Here is a 23503-nt window from a genome sequence, read left to right on the forward strand (position 1 = left end):
AATGTGCTATGGCAGCAGCTGATCGATGTTAGTGCCTTTGCTAACAGCACGACATCATCTGCAGCATCTCTCCTGGGCTTGTGACCCTACTGGTTGGACACTAGATGACTGGAAAACTGTTGCCTGGTCAGATGAGTCCTGATTCCAGTTGGCAATAACTGATGGTAGGATACAAGTATGGTGCAGACCCCATGAAGCTATGCACTCAATTGTCAACAGGGCACTGTGCAAGCTGGTGGTGGCCTCATAATGTTGTGGGCTGTATTTACACAAAATGGACTAGGTCCTCCATTATGTTTGGCTACTTGGAGACTATTTTGAGCCATTCCAAGGACTTCATGTTCCCAAACAACAATGGAATTTTTTATGGATGACAATGTGCCATGTCACCAGGCCACATTTGTTCGCAATTGGTTTGAAGAAGAATGACTTGTTGAGTCCATGCCACATTGAGTTGCTGCAGTATTCTGGGTGAAAAGAGGTCCGACACGATATTAGGAGGTATCCCATGACTTTTGTCACGTCAGTGCATATTAAAATATGTTTCACAATAATGTATTAAATTATCAGGATGCTTTTCACACTTGTGTCTAGGTGACCATTATCAGCAATGGTGCACAAAGAGGATGGACAGGGAAACACCTGTAATGGAAAATGTGTTAATGGAAACAGACAGATTTAAATAATAGCAGGCAATGTGTTTGGCACTGTTGATAACAACAGGTAATAACTAATCTTAAGGCTGCACCTTCAAATGCCGGTTAGATCTATGTAGTAGAGGTTTGGAAGGATGGCTTCTACAGAGTACAGCTTTTACAGGCCTCCCAAAGGCTCTGTTCATTCAACCTAAGGATGTCATACCAGCCTCCACACTACATTCGTGTTCCACTTGCTAAATTATAATGGAATGAACAGAGTGGCTGAAACTTTGCTATCGAATCTCTTTATATCTCTATTATGCTTTGATGCGTTATTAATCAGATTTAGTATTAATGTATTGATAGTGTTTTAGATAGTTTTTTGTTTATAGCACTGGCAATTTTATCCACTGCAAGAATAAATTAGTAAATAACCCACTAGAGTGTACTACAATAAGGTTTACATAAGTGTCACCACTTAGCGAGAGTATCCCAAATGATTAGAGGAAATATTCACACCAAACATGTCCTGTTAAGAGGCTCCCTTGGTACTGACACTCACTGACAATAAGCAAAATGCAGACACTTTACAGTGTCAAGAAGGGTATGGGCACGAGATGTCTGCAACTGCATCACGACTCAGATAAGTGATTGATTAATTTTCAGTGATCAATTATCAGTGGCAAGCTAATTATAATGTTGTTGTTTCAAAACATCAAATTATTTTCTCAGAAAAAGAACTGGGTGTTGCTGTTAATTTGTTTAAATTGCTCTTTGTACTTAGGTCATGAAGTGAATGTGTTGTAGATCTGAAAGGATGTCAAGAAAGCAAAAATTCTTTGACCTTATTGAAATTCCTTTATAAAAACAATCTGGTAAAAGTATTTCCTCCACCAGATAATAGTGACTTTCCCAATGGGACTGCTGCTGCTTCATATTAAAGCAGTTGAAAGTATTTGTATGATATACTATGAATGAAGACTTGGTGCATTTGCGAACAATGCTCTTGAAAAAGAACGATTGAATTGTCCAAATTTCAATGAAGAAGTCGTAAACGATTTTGAAATGCAGAATGGAGATGATCAAATTTAATATATAAACAAATCAGGTAAGGTAAGAAAAATGTGTATTAATAGGTGATAAGAAGTAATTAGCCTACTAAATGAAGTGCATAAAAGGAGTGGTAACATATTTATCCACTGACATCATTCAAACACTGTCCTCCATACCAGAACCTTTCTCCTGAGTCTGTCTCTCCCCTCACTCCTACCACTTCCCCCACTCTTGTCTTCTGTATGCTTCCTAATGTTCATAAATCCAATCATCCAGGATACCCCACATTGTGGCCAGTTACTGTGTTCCCCCACAGAGAGAATTCACACTCTTGTGAAACAACACCTTCAGCCCATTAACTGTAACCTACCCTCCCACATCAAAGACACCAACTGTTTCCTCCATCAGCTCTCCACAGTTCTTGATACTTTATCAAGCAATGCCCTGCTTGTAACTATTGATACCACCTTCATCCATCTAACATACCCTATACTCATGACCTTCCTGCTATTGAATACAACCTTTCCTGATTCCTGACTGACTCCAAACCTACAACTTCCTTCCTGGTCACTTCTCCTTTGAGGGTACCATCTACAAAAATATCCATGGTGGAGCTATGGGTACCTGCATGGCACCATCCTATGCCAACCTGTTCGTGGGCCATGTAGAAAATCCCTTCTAACCACCCAGACTCCCAAACATCTCATCTGGTTCAGATTCATGATGACAGCTTCATGATCTGGACCAAAAGTGAGAACGCCTTATCCACATTCCTCCTGAACCTTAACATCTTCTCCCCCCAATAGCTTGACCTGGTATTCCTCAACCAAACAAGCCACCTTCCTCAATATTGACCTCCACCTCAAGGATGGCTACATCAGTACCTCCATCCGTATCAAATGTACCAATCATCACTAATACCACCACTTTGATAGCTGCCACTCATCCCATACTAAGAAGTCCCTTCTACAAAGCCTAGTCACCTGCAGTCATCATATGTATAGTGATGAGTGTCCGTATCCAGTACATCAAGAGTCTCACTGAAGACCTTTTACAGAACAGATCTTCTGTGCCTTGTCTCTCCAGCCACACCCACTGTCTGGCCACAAACAAGCACTCCTCTCATGACTCAGTAACATCCAGAAGTAGAGCACCTGAATCACATTCTCCACCAGGTTTTCAACTACCTCTCATTGTGCCCTGAAATGAGGACTATCCTACTCACTATTCTCTCAACCCCTCCCACACTGGTATTCTGCCACCCGCAGAACCTACGCAATATTCTTGTCTATCCCTCCCTGCTCCACTCCTGCTTCCAACCCCTTGCCTCATGACACATGCCCCTGCAATAGACCCATCATATTTTGTGAACTATAAGCACACCTTAATTTTAAAGCAATTTTTCAGAAAATAACATTTTAACCATTTTTATTATTTGATTGCAAAGCCAGACTAAAAAAATGACCCTTAAAATCACTGAAAATTGTCATTTGAACTTTCTTCTTCTTCTTCTTCTTCTTCTTCTTCTTCTTCCTCTTCGTTGTCCTCTTGATATATAAAATGGTCTCCACTGCGATTGAGAGCATTACTTATGCCACACTTCTTTAAAAAAAAATTTAACAATAATGTCTTCTCTTGCTCTAGAACATGACTGTTTTATCCACTGACACACTTCTTTGAGTGTAGATCATTTTAAAGGTCCCTTTGTCGTGAAGTCATGTTGAGTTTCATCCATCATCCACTTCTTCCATTCCACTCTCATATACACTTTAAATGGTTTATATATCGAGATGTAAATAGGCTGCAGTTGTGAAGCAAGTCCTCCCAGAACAAAAACAATCTCTGTTCTTCCCTGTCTCAATTTTTCTTTCACAGAATTTTACAAATGACTACTGAACTGATCTTCTTCAATAGAGCACCTTTCCTTCTATCCCACACTCTGTGAATCCATAATTTCACACCAGCCTCACCATTCCAACCCTTGTCATGTGCATTAACACCATCACCCGGTGGTATTTAAGAAGATTTTGGCATTTTTTTTGTGGTTGAAAATGATCATTGGATTAAGTTTAGTAAAACAATATGAAAGGACAACATTGTAGTGCATTTTTTAAAGTCCACTTTTTTTATAGTTACATTTTAGCACCTTTCATGGCAACAGTTCTGTTGCTCAGCACATTAGACATCAGAGGAGTTTTGTCCAAATTCGCTGTTTGGCTTAGTTCCACACTGGCTTTCTTTCAATGTTGAATAATAAAATGATGGAAAGATAATACCTTCTTGTCATACTCTTGTGGCATTTTCTAAGATGTTTTGGTTTTAGTTGACATGCTAAGTCCATGATACTTCATAAAACTGTAGCACAAACCAATTCCACCCTTAAAGTCTGTTAAGTTCCACTGTAGTGCTAGCTTACGAGTGTGTATTAGAACCATTGTGTATTAATTCCAATGCCATTTTGACGGTGTCCTTCAATCCATTTCAATATGTCATCTTCTAGTTTTGGCCATTTTGTATTCAGCCTTCTATTTGCACATTTAGTGTTCCCAATTTTTTTCAGTTCTTCTTTACTACCCACCAATCATGAATGTTTTTTTTTCTTTTGGTAGAGGGCCAAAATGCTACCCAGATGCTGTGTTTCCATGTTATTCTGCATATGCTATTACTTTCAATTTACAGCCTGCATCATATGAATACCTTTTTTTTTTTTTTTCATTATGAAACTAGCTACTAACAAAAATATTATACTGTTACCTATAACACAAATCACTTTCAACTCAAATGAACTGGCACTGTAGACTGCAATGGCACATCATATGCTAGACAGTGTTCTGGGTGTGTGGTGGCAGGGTTGGAGGGAGACAGTGAATACCCGCAACTCATATTTGTAGCATCAGAGCACTGCTGCTGCCAGTTGAATCCAGTGTTGCCAGATAGAGATAGGTTTCCCAAGGTATCGAATAAATAGCCATTTTTAAGAGTGAGGGGAATGTTAAATCAAATACTGGACATTGTTATATGAATTTAAAATATAAGATACATGTGAATTTTGTAGGTAATTTTTCAAAGAAAAAAGTGCATCTTATAGTCTGTAAAATATGGTAGATGAAAGTTATGTTCACCTGGGTATGACAACTAACAAGGTGTCTGTCTGCATGAATGAATACTGCCAAACAGTGGCCAAGAAGCCTGTATCATCTGGATCCTTCCCACCAATACCAGCTTTTCTGAACTTCACAAGGGGGAACACTCTCTGCAATATATCCCACATTCCACTAGCCCCCATGATCTCAACCTTTGCTAGTCCCTGTCCTCCACACACCTATACGCTTCCATCCTTCCACTCCAGCACTACACAGCCTTCTATTCTGCCAATAGACCCACTAGAATTTTCCCTCTTCCCTACTTTTCTCGTTTTCCTCACCCCCCCCCCCCCCCTGGCCCTCTCCCTTAAATCTCCCAACAGCACCTAGTGGCCCTACCATGTCCTCACAATGTCCCTGCATGCTTTCAAATGCATCACTCACCTTCCCCACCTCTACAATGCTACAATGCTATTCTTCCTCCTCCTCACCCCATGCCTCCTACTCATCCCCACCACTTACGTCAAACTGCTGCTTCAGTCAGGTGTAGTTTTTGTCTGCAATCTGACCACAGCAGCCAAAGACAGTGTTCATGTATCTGCGAGTTTTGTGAATGTGTGTGTGTTTTCTATTTGAGAAGGACTTTTGGCCAAAAGCTTAAATTTATAGCAGGCTTTTTGTTTGTGCTTGTTTGAAATCCAACATCTCCCCCCCCCCCCCCAAGTACAAAATCTGTCATGATGTTCAACCAGGATTTCCTATTTCAACTCTGCCAATGGAATTTTTTACCCCTTCAGAGACAGGATCACCTGCAAAAGAAGTCACACTGTTTATTATTTTCTCTACAACCACTGTAAAGGATTCTGCATCAGTAAGACACTTATACACTGGCTGTGCTGAAAATTTTGGTGATAGTGGGGGAAAAACAATTTGTGTTCGAACAATATATTTTAAAATGTAAACTTTCACAGCTAGAAATGTCAAAATTAATCAAATGTTCTGGGCTCATGTGTCATGGTCGAACGGATTTCACATTTAAACTCAATGTTTCATCTGCATATGTGGAAGACATTTTCAAGGTGGATTACAGCTCCTTGAGTGTCCAATTCACACCCTGGCTCACTACTGCCTGCAGCAAAATTCTGTTAAATCATACTTCTGTGCAGTGGTGTGTTGTCACACGTTTTGAATATCTGAGCACAATTGGCGGTTGTCGAATGCCATTGTGCACTGTTGCTATCACCCCATGGTGAAAGACTAATACACATCTTCTTCAACACCAGGTTCCAAATGTCTTTCAATTTCATGCCCTCCTCCTACCCACTGAAATTCTTAAGGTGTTCCATAATCTCTATGGCCTCTCTGTATAGCCTTTCATGGTATCCACTTGTGACTGCCAGTACTGGAGTCCTATCAAAATGAATTTGGTGGTCTCCTGGTTGCAAAACATGTTCTGCAACAGCTTATCTATCAGCCTCCCCCATTCTGGAATTGATCTTGTGCTCTGCTAGTTATTTTTAACCATTCTTTTTGTAGTATCCACTACACAGAATCGTATACATTCCTGCTTTTCCAGCAGTTTATGAGCATTTGATTTATTTTAGGTGACCTCATATCTTCCAGGTGGGTATTTAGAGTACTGTTACAATTCTCCTTGAAAATTTACTCCACAGACAGGGATGAAAAGTTGGGTTTAAATGTGAAATCCATTTGATGATGGCATAGTTGCCCAGAACATTTTATTCATAGATGACAGATGAATGTGATTTAAATTGCATAAAGAATAATGTGGATGGGAGAAAATTGCCTTTTTATTCATCCAAAATTACATAACTATTACATTGTATTTCTAATATGATTCAGAACTGCATGATAAAAACTGTCCGGTATATAACAGAGTATGCCATTTTTGAATTTGAATGCAACACTGCTAATTTTCAAACACACAGAAAGTAGTTATAAATTATTGGGACCTTGGAGGGCAAATAGTCAAGAAATAAAATTCAGCATGTCTGTTACTGTATCTGAAGAAAATAAAATAAGTGACGGCTTTTCCAGCATTGTACACCACACTTAACCATTTTCACACTTTCAAACTGTAAAATGTAGCATGCTCATGGGACAATGTTTGATACCATAATCACAATACAGTTAGAAATGTACAAAATATTAGTCACTCCCTTAAAAGAGCACACTGATCACTTTGGAGTGATATAGATAGTGCAGGACTGGTACCAGGCAGTCATGTGACCTCCCACCACTGACAGCCCCCGTTTTCTTATTGCCTCCATCCCATCCTGCTCTCAGCCCCCCATCCTTTCCCCCCACTCCAGTTATTTTTCAACTTCACTCTAGCTCATCAACTGGAATCTTTTCCTATCCCTCTCTCTCTTTCTCCTTCTCTAGATACCTCATGTGAGACTGTTTTTACTAACTTTGTCACTGACGCCAGTTTTCAAGTTATTAATACGAACACACTGCATTTGGCCAACAGTAAAACTGGTTCTCAGATCACGGTACATAGTATTATTGTTGTAAATGCTTCTAGCAGCTGAATATCATTTTGTAAGGTCAAAAGAAATTATTTTACCTGTGGATTCCGAAGAAATGTTTCTGGAAATTCAGAACTTCCACCAGCTCTGTCAGATAGGGAGCCTTTAACTCCGGTAGTCCATTCTCCTCTTATTGACTCCTCCTTCCACGTTTGTGACAGAGCAAATATATTGGTGTTATAGAGACGACATATAGTCAGCTCACTAAAATTTCTCACAAAATCCTCCAATGGCATCCTTCAAAAAAGAGAAAGAAATAGAAATTTGTCTCCTCCACATTAATAAAAGCAATATCATATAATTTATAAAGGAAATGATTTCTGGAATGAAACTACCAGGAAGAAAACGCACAAATAATTTCTGGTTATTAAGCAGTAGCGGAGGAATGCACATGCATTAAAAGGTGACACCAACTCTGGAGTATCTTTTCAGTAGAAAGAGAAGAAGAGGGTGAAGGAAGTGATATTTTGAAATTAAACATAAAAGTCAATCAGTATCCTGGGATAAGGAGGAGCATGCAAAGCATGAAACATTAAATACTTATTAATGTTGGGAAGGTACGAACACTGCTGGAGTAGCATATACTCCAGGGGAATAGCTACAACAGATTTAAGTTATAAAGGCAAGGGTGTAAACCATTAGGGTTTTCCTGCATTAAAATCACAAGTTGACAGGCAGGTGTTCTTTTTATTATGATGAATTTTCAGTTAGTTTTCTTTAAGAGCTCTGAACTGAGCAGAGCTCCTGTAAAGTTAATACTGATGTTAGTAAATAAGCAGTGTGTGTTATTTATGGAGTTAATAACTGTAATCCTTGATACATCAAAAAGAAATATTTAATCTGCTTGGAATGGCAGTGCCAGTAATTGAGAAAGGTTAATGGTATAGCTTGGAAACATAGTCCAAAACATGAGCCACAAAGTACTCCAATGGTCTGGACATGCAGTAAGAATGGAAGAAATGAGATACCCCAAAGTTGTAATGGACAGGATACCATCAGGCAGCTGACTAGTGGGAAGACCTAAGGCAAGATGGATGGATGGACTGAGACAAGACTTGATGCAGCTGGGAGTCTTGGAAAACAAGAGACAGACAGCAAAAGACAGAAGCAGAGAATAGCCTTAACTGCAATGTCATGGGGTCCCCCGGTGTGAATGTATAAAGTAAAGTAAGTAAGAATAGAAAAGTAATGCCATTATATGACTGTGAAGGCGATGTGATTATTTCACAAAAGTGGATGAGAAAGTTTTATATTAATCAAAATATTATAATCTGAAATGTCAACAATATAAGGAAAAGATAGATTGCTATTCACAGTAAAGGTGACACGGTGTCCAGTTACAAACGGGCACTACGAAAGGACATTTACACATTAACTTTCAGCATTCCAGTCTGAGCTGTTGCAGGAGTGGTCATGAGTGTATAAGATGTGCTTCCTTGTCTGAATGAATGTGAGTGTGTTTCATTTTCTGAAGAATGCTTCGGCCAAAAGCTAATGTGTAAGTGCCTTCACTGCACTTGACTACAACTCAACCTGTCATCTTTACAGTGAGAAGCCGTCTATTTTCTCCTTCTATTGTTGATATTCCAATGTGGAATTTCCATTCTTTGATACACTGAAATGTATTATAGAAAGAATTATAAGCTCCTGATTATCTACATTTGAAGAGTGGGTATGTAATACAAAAACCTAAATGTCAATAAAAACAGCACAAGAAAGTATGTGTTGATAATGTAAACACTGAAGTTACTGGATCTTGGCAATCAGTATTAACTTCTTTATTTAATAGTGTTTATTAGCTGTTCCACTGCTTGTTCAACAATCACAATATTCAATGACTATCTATTAAGGAGACACCTAAAAAGGATGACTACGGTTGCATACAAATTGCTGTACCCTAGTCTAATTCTGCCACAATGCTTTAATTACAGAGAAAGATATATAGTTTTCTGACAGTTGTGACATGTAAAAATAAATACAGGTATGGTCCCAGTATTGAGGGTTACACATTAGAATCTAGGTCCATGGAGAACTGTTGAAGTTGTCTCTTGCAGAGACATTGCGAGCAGAATCTAAGTTACAGGTAGTCATTTTGGTGAAACACAACAATTGAATGGAAAACAGAGTCTCTTGTAGAAACTGTGGCTTAATGTTGTTGTTGACATTCCTGGTAGCTTGGAATATTTACATATGACTGATAGATTTGAGCTGCCAAACAGGGCTGCAGCTGTCCCTTCTAAAGTGCCCTGATAGTATTGATAGCACACACTGTTGTGTGGCTGCACATTTGCCAATACCATTAGCAGAGCCACAAACCTAAGCTAGTCAGTCAGCTCTGTGGTCATGCTTTTTACATTCATAGTAAGGAAAGGTGTAGTAACCTGTCTGTTACTACACCTTGCCCTCCATAACTGTGGAATGCAGGATGCAGTCTGAGTAGAAAACCATTCAGCTATTCCTGGCCCCCACCAGAGGTCACTGATCATGTCTGGTGCCTCAGTCACATGCAGATGAGACCCACCAACTCCTGGTGGGCAAAATATTCTTTATATGTGAGTGCACTGGCTTGGCTGGCAATATGTACCCATCAACCATTCTGTACTTGTCACTGTTCTGTATCTGTCAGTCCGTATTTGTCACTGTATGTACCTGTAAACATGCAGTACTAGTCATCCTACTGTATGTGTCTCAAGTCTATACTGCTTCACTCTTCCTTGTTCAAATCACAACACAAGTTGGTGACTTTCGTGTGCTCTGCTCTGGAACAGTCATGAGCTTCTACAATGACGACTATTTCGTATGGCCACCTGCGACCATTTTATTGCAACACTGACAGTACAAGCTCCACCATTTCTTGTTGTACTGTTATGTTCTCCATACTGTGATTTTGCTGCAACCTGGGAAAGCTCTGACACATGACTGCACCTCTACATTGTCACATTTTGAGTTTGGCAAGCCTGTGTGGCATGGTTGCACCTCCACTTTGTTGTATTTCAGAAAACGGTCCCGGAAATTGGTATGCGTTGTTCTGGCTTCCTTTACAGGAACAGACTCCCTTTTTTTATTGTTCTGTTAGTTTGGCATCCTTTCCCTGACTGGCCTCCCTGTTCTGTTCATTGGCATCTTTTTCAGCACTGGTCTCCCTTCTCTGTTCATCGGCACCCTTTTCAGGACTACTCTGTTCACCGGCATCCTCGTCAGTACCTGTTTCCTTCTCTTTATTTATTGGCCTCCTCCTCAAGACCCAACTCCTTCCTATGGTTCACTGGCTCCCTTTTCTGGACCCATCTGCTTCTCTTAGTTTTTTGACCTCCTGGAGGACCTGCTTCCTTCTCTTGTGTCAATTAGCCCTCTTTTCAAGCCCAGCTTTGGTCTCTCTTGTTGTCCTGTTTGTTTGTTGTTTTTTGCCACGTGTGTCGAATTTTTCCTAGTGTCCTCTACCTATGCCAGCTCCTCGTTTGTGATGTGGTTCTCCATCTCATGCTCAAGAAAGCAGTTTGTCAGTGAATCCTTTACTGTTGAGATCTATCCCTGATGTTGTTTCTTGAATTATCAAATAGTAGCGTGGATGGGATGGTACCACTGCTTTTCGTGGAACATATTGGTACATTGTGACATGTCCGATTGGTGAAGAGGAAGCCACTGTAGTCCCAACCAGGAAATGTGCTGCTATGTATGGCTCCGTTGGCAATAGTATCAAGGGCACCATGCAGCACTTCCGTCTTGCCCCTCTTTCTTGCTGCAACATGAAAGAGCTGCATATGGACACCGGAGCAGCTGTTTTCACTCTTCACTTCGCAACTGCATGCATTGCTGGGATCCCCATCATTGACTTCCAGCAACCTCTCAGGCAAGCTACTTACAGTACTTTCCTATCTTGGTCACGGCCTGCCTCAATCCATGTTCGGCACCATGCACTGGCATCCATGCCACCTTGCGACAGAATCCTTATCACCTTTAGGTTAGTGTCCTCCATGTTCCCTGTTGTTGTTTGTTGTCCATCTATTGCATTCGACATGGCTCTCGTGACCCTGTCTCACATTTATGTCAGATGCCTCCCTTGTACAAAGTTTTCCTGGTTTATCTCCTTTTAAGATTTTTGCTTCCGCCTTGGCATTTGCCAGTATCGTAGTTCACTGTGGCAGCACACTGCCCCGGCTGTGTCTGGCCACCTTCCTACCAGTTGACTGCCCCACGTGGACAAAACAGTTTGGTCTCTCGACATCTTCTGTGCCAAAGCGAGTGCCTCCATGTGCCACCAGCACCTTTGCAGGCACATCCAGGGACCTTCACCAGCAATGTAGGTGCCCCCTACCTTGCACGGTGCCTCCAGTCACTTTCAGCATTAATGGAGGTGCCTCCTACTCTGCTGCAGATGGCTCCTGCTCCTATGTAGGCACAGGTACTTCCTACACTGCTGGCGACACATACCCTCTCACCAGACACCACGGCTCCCCAGTTACGGCACCTAGTGACAACTCTAACATCACCTAGGCCCTGCCTCTGGGGTATCGGGGCCATCCATCGGCCTTTCCTGGAGGGGGGGAGGAGGGAAGCGGGGAGAGGGTGAAGGTGCGGGACCACTGCTGACCTGGCTTGTGGGCCTGCACAGACCCAGAACTGTGCACACTCGGAATGTCTGCCTCAGGCACTATGAATGTGTCACCCGTCAGTATGTCATGGGGGAATGGAACATCCAGTTTCCCCCTCCCCCTTATGGAAGCAGGACTGTAGAAATCCATCCATTACTACTCCTTAGCTGCCACTTCTGTGGTGCACGAAATTGGAGTAGCACACCATTTGGCCGCTGCAGTCTCCCACTAGAGGTCACCGATCAGTGTGCAATGCCTCAATTGCCTGCAGCCAAGAGCCAATGGCCCCTGGCAGGCAAAATGGTTTTTATATGTAAGTATGTAGGCCTTATGTAAGTATGCAGGCTTTCGTGGTTGTTGTCACTAAAGTTAAAATCTTTTCGGTTGCCAGGCCGCATCATATTTCCTTCTGAAATAATCAATGTTTTGGCCCATCTGCTGGGATCTTCTTCAGGATGCTTCAGTGTCCACTATTGCTAGCCAGCAGTCTGCTCCTGTCAGCCATTCTATACTTGTAGCTCTTCTGTATCTGTCAGTCTGAATGCATCAATATGTCTGTACTACTCATATGATTGCACGTGTCTCTTCTACTCTGTACCTGCTCTGTATGATGTCACTCCATGACCTATTCTTTGGCAAAATAAAAGTTCTGTGTATTTCATGCTTCTGCATTTCTCATTGAGAACCTATGCCACACAACAAAAGGTGCCATACTAGTCATACCTTAACATGGAATTACCAAGAAAAATCTGGAATATTTACTGAACAGAAGAACAGCGCTATAAGTATCATTATGTACACTGAAAGGCACCAGAGAGTAAATTTATCTGCTAGAAATACCAAATATTATAAATATTGTATTAACTGTGTATTGAAATATGTTTTGATCTGTTCTGTGGAATTATATCACAAAATCTTCAAGTAATACATATTTAATACATAATTTTAATTTCACAAATGTAGTGAATGCAGTGAGCATCTGGCTGAAGAAATATCTCTCTAAAAGAAATTGCCAGCACTGGTGCACATTATACTGAGGGGCAGATCAGATGAATACAGTTCATATAAGCAGGGAAGTTAATAAATGAAAATCAGGATTAATTAATTAATTATGGGAAAGGACTTTACAATTTTCTAGGTAATTAAAGGAAATAAAAACTCAATATGAAAAACTCAAACAATGGAAAATTCAGGATGGAATAATGACAATATTATGAAAAGGATAAATTGCCACTCATCTACATCTACATATACATCTACATGGTTACTCTGCAATTCACACTTAAGTGCCTGGCAGAGACTCACTGTATAGTGGAAATGTTGAGTCGCAGAGAGGCACAACAAAAAGACTACTAAACATGTAAGCTTTCAGCCAGAAGGTCTTCTTCCAAAATATACAACATACACGCAAACATACACACAAACACAGCTCACCCACACATGGCCACTATCAGGGGTGGTGGAAAGGGGAGGGGGGGCTATAGCCCCCATAGCCCCCCCCCAATTGTCATTATTCCATCCTGAATTTTCCATTGTTTGATTTTTTCATATTGAGTTTTTATTTCCTTTAATTACCTAGAAAATTGTAAAGTCCTTTTTTTAAACACTATGTACCAACCAGAGTCACAGTAAGACTTTCAGACGTTTTTGGTTTATAATTAATAAACTGACTATTGTATGGTGAGGATATACACATTAAAGGAAGAGACTAATCTACATGTACATCTACATTTTTGTAGAAGTAGAAAGAAGAATAGTCTCATTTCTTGTAAGGTTAAGAATAGGCATCTTTCCTGTATGTCAGGACAGTTGTCCTTGTGTTTAAAGTATAAACTATAGCCCCCCCCCCCCCCCCACGAAGGAGCATCGTATTACACTGGTTAAAATGACTTCAGAAATCACTGAATATATTACTCCAACAGATTCAATCTTTTCTTTATAATTATGTAGCAAAATAGGTTGCAATGTATTTCAAACACATTTTAACAAAAGAATAAGAGTGGCACATAGCTTACTATCTAAACCAATAAATATAATTTAACTTAAAATGGGCATCTTATTATTTATTAATACACATTTTAAACCCTGAACTCCTAAACAGTTACCAAAAACTACTTTAAGCAACACCAACCAGATTGTTAGCGGAGGACCTCAACTGTCCTTTTTTTACGCGATATTCCATGAACTGCGCATTTGTGTGTGGCTTTTTGTATATATTATACTTAAATTTCTACAATTCTCTGGTAACGTAGCAGGAGTACATACTTTAAAGTTAAATTCCTGTGAATCTCATGAAATTTCAGCTCACTTTTTTGTTTTAGACTAGTCATAAGTTCTTGTCATAGATAATGATATTTAACGGAATTTGGATTGGAAAAAAAGGGGGGGGGGGGCGGGGGATGGAAGATGAGGTAGAAACAAACTTACCAAAATTCAGTCTCATAATCTAGAGTTAGCCCCATTCTATCTCTTTCAGATTCTCTGACCTTTGACCATTCTGGTGATGATGACAGGAGCCTTGTTAATTGAGATGTTGTATAAGCATATTCTTTATTACTTCGTGCATCACCATCTTCACTGGAAGAAATAAAGATTATATCACAATAGAATCCTTTTACAATGTCACTGCAGGACTCTGATGATGCAATATTAATTTAAATCTTTTCATAGTGTACAGAGCTCCAACACTGAGAACATTAGAATATTAATTAACCATATAGTTCAAAAGGCAAGCTGTTCTTTTGGAGACTATAGTTATGACGAAGCTAACAGATAACCTGAGTGATGGTCATACCAGGTGGCACAGTCAATGAATTACTAACAGAAAATGAGACTGTTAATGACAGTCCCCCAACATTACTTACCACAGAAAGAGAAATGAAAGATATCTTGTACAGGACTTGTAAGAATGGTGATGTGATTGCTTTATGACTGCGTGAGGAAGTGTGTATTGCAAAATTTCACAAATTTCATTTCAAATATTTCTCCACATTTAATGTCAGAAGTACGTGTTTATTGACACTATGATGAGTTTAAAACAGAACTCATTTAGTTAGTAGTAGTAGTAGTAGTAGTAGTAGCAGTAGTAGTAATAATAATAATAATAATAATAATAATACTTCATTCAACATCAAATTATTCATTGCATATGCACAAAAACAACAAAGATTACAATTCTTGTACATAACACAATGATACATTCTTTCGAATATATTACTGATTAACAAACAATTGAGGGTTGGAGTACCAACAATATAAGGAAAAGGATAGATTGATACACACTGTAAGGCAGACACACTGAGCTGCAGACAGGCCAAAACCTTCTTCAGAAAAGGAAGCACACACATACTCATTCACACTAGCAAGCACAGTTCAAGCACATATGTTCACCACCTCTGGCAGCTCAGACCAGAATCACTACGGGACCAAGCTGCCGGAGGTGGCGGTCATGCATGCATGAGGTGTGCTTAGTTGAATGAATGAATGTGTGCCTGTTTCCTTTTTTGGAGAAGGCTTTGGCCGAAAGCTAAATGTGTAACTGTCTTTTCGTTGTGCCTGTCTGCAACTCAAAATTGTCATCTTTAGCAGTATTACGCAATTCGTCTTTTTCCATATATTGTTCTTTATTGATTAACATCTACTAAGATCACAAAAAATTGTTTGCTGAACACTATTTAATTGTTGGTAAGGCGGGTACCATGTTGAGATTCATTGGGAGAGTGCTTAGAAAATGTAGTCCATCAACAAAGGAGGTGGCTTACAAAACACTCGTTCGACCTATACTTGAGCATTGCTCATCAGTGTGGGATCCGTACCAGATCGGTTTGACGGAGGAGATAGAGAAGATCCAAAGAAGAGCGGTGCGTTTCGTCACAGGGTTATTTGGTAACCGTGATAGCGTTACGGAGATGTTTAATAAACTCAAGTGGCAGACTCTGCAAGAGAGGCGCTCTGCATCGCGGTGTAGATTGCTCGCCAGGTTTCGAGAGGGTGCGTTTCTGGATGAGGTATCGAATATATTGCTTGCCCCTACTTATACCTCCCGAGGAGATCACGAATGTAAAATTAGAGAGATTAGAGCACGCACGGAAGCTTTCAGACAGTCGTTTTTCCCGCGAACCATACGCGACTGGAACAGGAAAGGGAGGTAATGACAGTGGCACGTAAAGTGCCCTCCGCCACACACCGTTGGGTGGCTTGCAGAGTATAAATGTAGATGTAGACATTTTTCAAAGCGCTTCTTATTCTGCATGTAAGTATAATGTTCTCCTAATGTGTAAAAAGGATTCTGTAACAGGAATTTCTTACACTGAAATTTAAACTTAATGTGGAAAGAGTCATAACTGCAATGAGCAGTGCATTGACTATTTTTAATCTTGGACAGTGTGGATGATTTTCATAGAGTGATGTCTGGGGCTGCTGATGCAAAATTTTTCTTTATTTCTGGTATTCTAGTGAATAAAAATAAATGTTGGTGTACAGCAATATGGCTTTTAGAATCTTCATGTTTACTATGGCAAGCACACCAGCTTTTGGAAACAAGTCACAGCATGATTCCTTCCTGTACAGGTGATTCATATAGCACTTTTTTGAAGTATTAGTGGCTTATTTATATTTGCTTTGGTTGCTGCTCCCCACATTTCTGTTCTATAGTTTAAATTCAGGAAAAAATAAAGCATGGTATGCAGTCTTTAGGAAACACTACCTTTGTAGAACTTCTAATCATATTAGCTGCATATACCTTCTTAGATAACTTACATGCTAGAGACTCAAGATGCATGTCCCATTTCAGATTGCTATGAATGGTCAAACTGAGGAATATTACACTAAGCTCTTTTTTACCAGTTCACTGCCTATGTGCAGTCTAATCTAATGACTGAAACAACAACTAGTGGTAACTCCATGAGACATGTCCTCATAGGTGCTCACATTTAGATGCCTTTCATTAAAGTACTGAACAATTTATTTTTCACTTTACTGCAATAGCTCTTTAGTTCATTAAATGATTCCTCTTTACACATGATGGATATAACACCTGCATTTAGAACTACGTTGGAACTTAGAGAGCAATATTTAATGTCATTTACATAAATCAAAAACAGAAAACGACCCAATAATGATCTCTGTGGCTCTCTATATTTATATTAGTTATTTTAGATTTGTGAACACCATTTTCAGTTTTAAGCAGTGTAAACTGTTTTCGGTTACTCAGGTAGGTCATAATCAGTGCTGCTGAGCCTATCTAATAGAATACTGATGTTCACACAGTCAAAAGTTTTCTCAAGGTCTAGGTATATACCCGCAACATTTTCCTTGTATTTGATCCCATTTAACACCTCTTCAATTAACTGAGCAGTTACTGTGCTAGATGATTTACATTTTAGGAATATATTCTGATTTTCCAACATTAGGTTCTAATTTCATATTTGTCCAACAGCATAGTGAACGCATTATTGTGGCCAAGACAGACACGAAGCCCATGCCTACTACAGTAGTACAAGTTTATATGCCAACTAGCTCTGCAGATGATGAAGAAATTGATGAAATGTATGATGAGATAAAAGAAATTATTCAGGTAGTGAAGGGAGACAAAAATTTAATAGTCATGGGTGACTGGAATTCGAGAGTAGGAAAAGGGAGAGAAGGAAACGTAGTGGGTGAATATGGATTGGGAGAGAGAAATGAAAGAGGAAGCCGTCTGGTAGAATTTTGTACAGAGCATAACTTAATCATAGCTAACACTTGGTTTAAGAATCATGAAAGAAGGTTGTATACATGGAAGAACACTGGAGATACTAAAAGGTATCAGATAGATTATATAATGGTAAGACAGAGATTTAGGAACCAGGTTTTAAATTGTAAGACATTTCCAGGGGCAGATGTGGACTCTGACCACAATCTATTGGTTATGAACTGTAGATTAGAACTGAAGAAGCTGCAAAAAGGTGGGAATTTAAGGAGATGGGACCTGGATAAACTGAAAGAACCAGAGGTTGTACAAAGTTTAAGGGAGAGCATAAGGGAACAATTGACAGGAATGGGGGAAAGAAATACAGTAGAAGAAGAATGGGTAGCTCTGAGGGATGAAGTAGTGAAGGCAGCAGAGGATCAAGTAGGTAAAAAGACAAGGGCTAGTAGAAACCCTTGGGTAGCAGAAGAAATATTGAATTTAATTGATGAAAGGAGAAAATATAAAAACTCAGTAAATGAAGCAGGCAAAAAGGAATACAAACGTCTCAAAAATGAGATTGACAGGAAGTGCAAAATGGCTAAGCAGGGATGGTTAGAGGACAGATGTAAGGATGTAGAGGCTTATCTCACTAGGGGTAAGATAGATACTGCCTACAGGAAAATTAAAGAGACCTTTGGAGAAAAGAGAGCCACTTGTATGAATATCAAGAGCTCAGATGGAAACCCAGTTCTAAGCAAAGAAGGCAAAGCAGAAAGGTGGAAGGAATATTAGAGGGTCTATGCAAGGGTGATGTACTTGAGGTCAATATTATGGAAATGGAAGAGGATGTAGATGAAGATGAAATGGGAGATACGATACTGCATGGAGAGTTTGACAGAGCACTGAAAGACCTGAGTCGAAGCAAGGCCCCGGGAGTAGATAACATTCCATTGGAACTACTGACGGCCTTGGGAGAGCCAGTCCTGACAAAACTCTACCATCTGGTGATCAAGATGTATGAGACAGGCGAAATTCCCTCAGACTTCAAGAAGAATATAATAATTCCAATCCCAAAGAAAGCAGGTGTTGACAGATGTGAAAATTACCGAACTATCAGTTTAATAAGTCACAGCTGCAAAATTCTAAAGCGAATTCATTACAGACCAATGGAGAAACTGGTAGAAGCTGACCTCAGCGAAGTTCAGTTTGGATTCCGCAGAAATGTTGGAACACGGGAGGCAATACTGACCTTATGACTTATCTTAGAAAATAGATTAAGGAAAGGCAAACCTATGATTCTAGCATTTGTAGACTTAGAGAAAGATTTTGACAATGTTGACTGGAATACTCTCTTTCAAATTCTAAAGGTGGTAGGGGTAAAATACAGGGAGCAAAAGGCTATTTACAATTTGTACAGAAACCAGATGGCAGTTATAAGAGTCAAGGGGCATGAAAGGGAAGCAGCGGTTGGGAAGGGAGAGAGACAGGGTTGTAGCCTGTCCCCAATGTTATTCAATCTGTATATTGAGCAAGCAGTAAAGGAAACAAAAGAAAAATTCGAAGTAGGTGTTAAAGTCCATGGAGAAGAAATAAAAATGTTGAGGTTTGCCGATGACATTGTAATTCTGTCAGAGACAGCAAAGGACTTGGAAGAGCAGTTGAACAGAATGGGCAGTGTCTTGAAAGGAGGATATAAGATGAACATCAACAAAAGCAAAACGAGGATAATGGAATGTAGTCGAATTAAGTCGGGTGATACTGAGGGAATTAGATTAGGAAATGAGACACTTAAAGTAGTAAAGGAGTTTTGCTATTTGGGGAGCAAAATAACTGATGATGGTCGAAGTAGAAAGGGTATAAAATGTAGACTGGCAATGGCAAGGAAAGTGTTTCTGAAGAAGAGAAATTTGTTAACATCGAGTATAGATTTAAGAGTCAGGAAGTCGTTTCTGAAAGTATTTGTATGGAGTGTAGCCATGTATGGAAGCGAAACATGGACAATAAACAGTTTGGAAAAGAAGAGAATAGAAGCTTTCGAAATGTGGTGCTACAGAAGAATGCTGAAGATTAGATGTGTAGATCACATAACTAATGAGGAGGTATTGAATAGAATTGGGGAGAAGAGGAGTTTGTGGCACAACTTGACAAGAAGAAGGGACCGGTTGGTAGGACATGTTCTGAGGCATCAAGGGATCACAAATTTAGCATTGGAGGGCAGCGTGGAGGGTAAAAATTGTAGAGGGAGAACAAGAGATGAATACACTAAGCAGATTCAAAAGGATGTAGGTTGCAGTAAGTACTGGGAGATGAAGAAGCTTGCACAGGATAGAGTAGCTTGGAGAGCTGCATCAAACCAGCCTCAGGACTGAAGACAACAACAACAACCAATTTATTTAAAGATCAGTGTTACATGGACTATTTTTAGTCATTCTGAGAACATGCTGGATTGACTTCATAATGCCCCGCACTGGATGATTTTAAAGAGCTAGTATATTCATTACTTCTATACAATTTGTTAGGGCTTAATGGGTTTTTATGATTGTCACTGATGCTTTCCACTAATGAAGAAAAGTAGGACCATTCATTCAATATGTTTGAAGTTTCAAGTTGATGTTTTATGAACTCCCATTCTAATTAAAAGCAAAGTCCACACAGGATTTGTCTCTGCATGTTCTAAAACTGTTTATCATTGCCCAGACACCAGCAGTAACACTGTGTGAAGCCTGAATCTTATTTGCAACATAGTTCCTCCTATTCTATATCAATAAATCTTTATAGTATTCGTGATAAATGCTGAATGTTTCTTTTCTTTTGAGATTTTCTCTGTCATTCATCATTGCACTATGGAGTAATTTTACGTTTTCCCTAGCTTCATTGATACTTTTGTTTACAGTTTTTGCTTGTTTAACTTTTGTGGCCATAACTGGACATGTGGCATCAAAACAGGAGTAAAAGTCAGGAGCAAAGCTATCGTAGGAAAAGTTACCATTGTCAAACCATGGTATGTGTGATTCATGCATATCAGTCAGTTGATGTTATCATTATACATAATTCTTATGCTTAAATATTGTTCCTTTTTAGTGATGGCAGGTACCTCATAGGACTCCAACTGAAGCTGCACTGCATGGTGGTCAGACATGGCTAATTTTAGAACAGATCTACTGCAGGAAAGATGGTCATGTTTATTACCATTTTATCCAGACCTGTTTTGCAGTTGTCAGTTTCTCTAGTTGGCTCATGAATGGGTGGTGTCAGATGTTTGGAGTTGGCATCATTGGTTAATAAGTCTACATATTCCCTGTTATTATTTACTTGGCAATTTAACCCAGAAAATGTCCTGTGTGTATATACAAATAAGTCAGATAGACGTTTGAAAAATATATCCATATTTGCCACAGATGGCTTGTTTGTTTTTGTTGTTGTTGTTGTTGTTGTGGGCTTCAGTCCAGATACTGGTTTGATGAAGCTCTCCATGCTACTCTATCCTGTGCAAGCCTCTTCATCTTTGAGTAACTACTGTGATCTACATCCTTCTGAATCTACTTAGTGTATTCATATCTTGGTCTCCCTTTATGATTTTTACCCTCCACACTTCACTCCAATACTAAATTGGTGATCCCTAGTTGCCTCAGAATGTGTCCTACCAACCAATCCCTTCTTCTAGTCCAGTTGTGCCACAAACTCCTCTTCTCCCCAATTCTATTCTGTGGACAGTCATTAGTTACGTGATCTACCCATGTAATCTTCAGCATTCTTCTGTAGCACCACATTTCGAAAGCTCCTAGTCTCTTCTTGTCTAAAGTAGTTATCATCCATGTTTCACTTTCGTACGTGGCTGCACTCCATACAAATAATTTCAGAAAAGACTTCCTGGCACTTAAATCTATACTCGATGTTAACAAATTTCTCTTCTTCAGAAACGCTTTCTGTCCCATTGCCAGTCTACATTTTATATCCTCTCTACTTTGTCCATCATCAGTTATTTTGCTCCCCAAATAGCAAAACTCCTTTACTACTTTAAGTGTCTCATTTCCTAATCTAATTCCCTCAGCATCACCCGACTTAATTCGACTACATTCCATTATCCTCATTTTGCTTTTGTTGATGTTCATCTTATATCCTTCTTTCAAGACACTGTCCATTCCGTTCAGCTGCTCCTCCAGGTCCCTTGCTGTCTCTGACAAAATTACAATGTTGTCAGCAAACCTCAAAGCTTTTATTTCTTCTCCATGGATTTCAATTCCTACTCCAAATTTTTCTTTTGTTTCCTTTACTTCTTGCTAAATACACAGATTAAATAACATCGGTGATACACTACAACCCTGTCTCACTCCCTGCTTCCCTTTCATGCCCCTCGACTCTTATAACTCCATCTGATTTCAGAACAAATTGTAAACAGCCTTTTGCTCCCTGTATTTTACCCCTGCCATCTTCATAATTTGAAAGGGAGTATTCCAGACAACATTGTCAATAGCTTTCGCTAAGTCTACAAATGCTAGAAACCTAGGTTTGCCTTTCCTTAATCTATCTTCTAAGATAAGTCGTAGGGCCAGTATTGCATCGTGTGTTCCAACATTTCTATAGAATCCAGACTGATCTTCCCTGAGATCGGCTTCTACCAGTTGTTCCATTCTTCTGCAAAGAATTCATGTTAGTATTTTGCTACCATGACTTATTAAACTGATAGTTCGGTAATTTTCACACCTGTCAACACCTGCTTTCTTTGGGATTGGAATTATTATATTCTTCCAGAAGCCTGAGGGTATTTCACCTGTCTCATACAACTTGCCCACTAGATTGAAGAGTTTTGTCATGGCTGGCTCTCCCAAGGCTCCCTGCCGCCGTTGGATAAGCAGCTGCAGCAGCAAGTCGTATACTCCTAGCTCACTCATTTGTTACATAGTTTAATTCTTAATTTCTTTGCGTGTTTTTGGTACTTGCATTGTTTAATTCATAAATTTCGAGCGTATTATAGTATTTGAGAGTTGTAGCATCGCGTTTTAGTACCTGAATAGTGTAAATTCGCGTAGTCGTTTGTCTACTGTTTTGTTTTGAACGACCAGTGTCGGTTGGTCGCAGTCAGTGTGCTCCCTGCCGCCGTTGGATAAGCAGCTGCAGCAGCAAGTCGTATACTCCTAGCTCACTCATTTGTTACATAGTTTAATTCTTAATTTCTTTGCGTGTTTTTGGTACTTGCATTGTTTAATTCATAAATTTCGAGCGTATTATAGTATTTGAGAGTTGTAGCATCGCGTTTTAGTACCTGAATAGTGTAAATTCGCGTAGTCGTTTGTCTACTGTTTTGTTTTGAACGGCCAGTGTCGGTTGGTCGCAGTCAGTGTGCTCCCTGCCGCCGTTGGATAAGCAGCTGCAGCAGCAAGTCGTATACTCCTAGCTCACTCATTTGTTACATAGTTTAATTCTTAATTTCTTTGCGTGTTTTTGGTACTTGCATTGTTTAATTCATAAATTTCGGGCGTATTATAGTATTTGAGAGTGTAGCATCGTGTTTTAGTACCTGAATAGTGTAATTTCGCTTAGTCTCCTTCCGCCGCCGAGCAGTGTCAGCAGTGCGCAAGTAGCAGCATTACTGCATTTACTAGGCAATCTTGTATTTTAATAACCGTTTAAATTTTGTCGATTTGTTTGCGCTCTCTGTAGATTAGTTCAGACGTTCTTAGCAAAACAGTTTTTAGCATGGATAGGAACTGCAACTGCTGTGTTCGGATGCAGGCTGAGTTGGCATCCCTTCGCTCCCAGCTTCAGGCAGTGTTGGCTTCGGTCACACAGCTTGAGGCTGTTGCCAATGGGCATCACTGTGGGGGTCGGGATGGGGGTTTGTCGGGGGCGGCCAGCTCGTCCCACGCATCCCCTGATCGGACTACGACTGTGGTTGCCCGGGATACTGCCCGCA

The 23503-nt window shown here is 39.8% G+C and overlaps 1 protein-coding gene across 2 annotated transcripts in view; it reads right to left on the minus strand.

Moving 5' to 3' along the window:
- Positions 1 to 23503, minus strand: part of LOC126456892 (calpain-5-like) — a 282083-nt gene that overhangs the window by 63685 nt on the left and 194895 nt on the right. For both annotated transcript variants that reach the window (XM_050092729.1, XM_050092730.1), the window contains exons 8-9: positions 14346 to 14495; positions 7365 to 7563 (exon numbers count right to left, since the gene is read on the minus strand). In XM_050092729.1, the coding sequence (XP_049948686.1) occupies positions 7365 to 7563; positions 14346 to 14495 (349 nt within the window). The remainder of the gene's footprint in view (positions 1 to 7364; positions 7564 to 14345; positions 14496 to 23503) is intronic.

Source organism: Schistocerca serialis, chromosome 2 (genome assembly GCF_023864345.2).
Source record: "Schistocerca serialis cubense isolate TAMUIC-IGC-003099 chromosome 2, iqSchSeri2.2, whole genome shotgun sequence".
NCBI lineage: Eukaryota > Metazoa > Arthropoda > Insecta > Orthoptera > Acrididae > Schistocerca > Schistocerca serialis.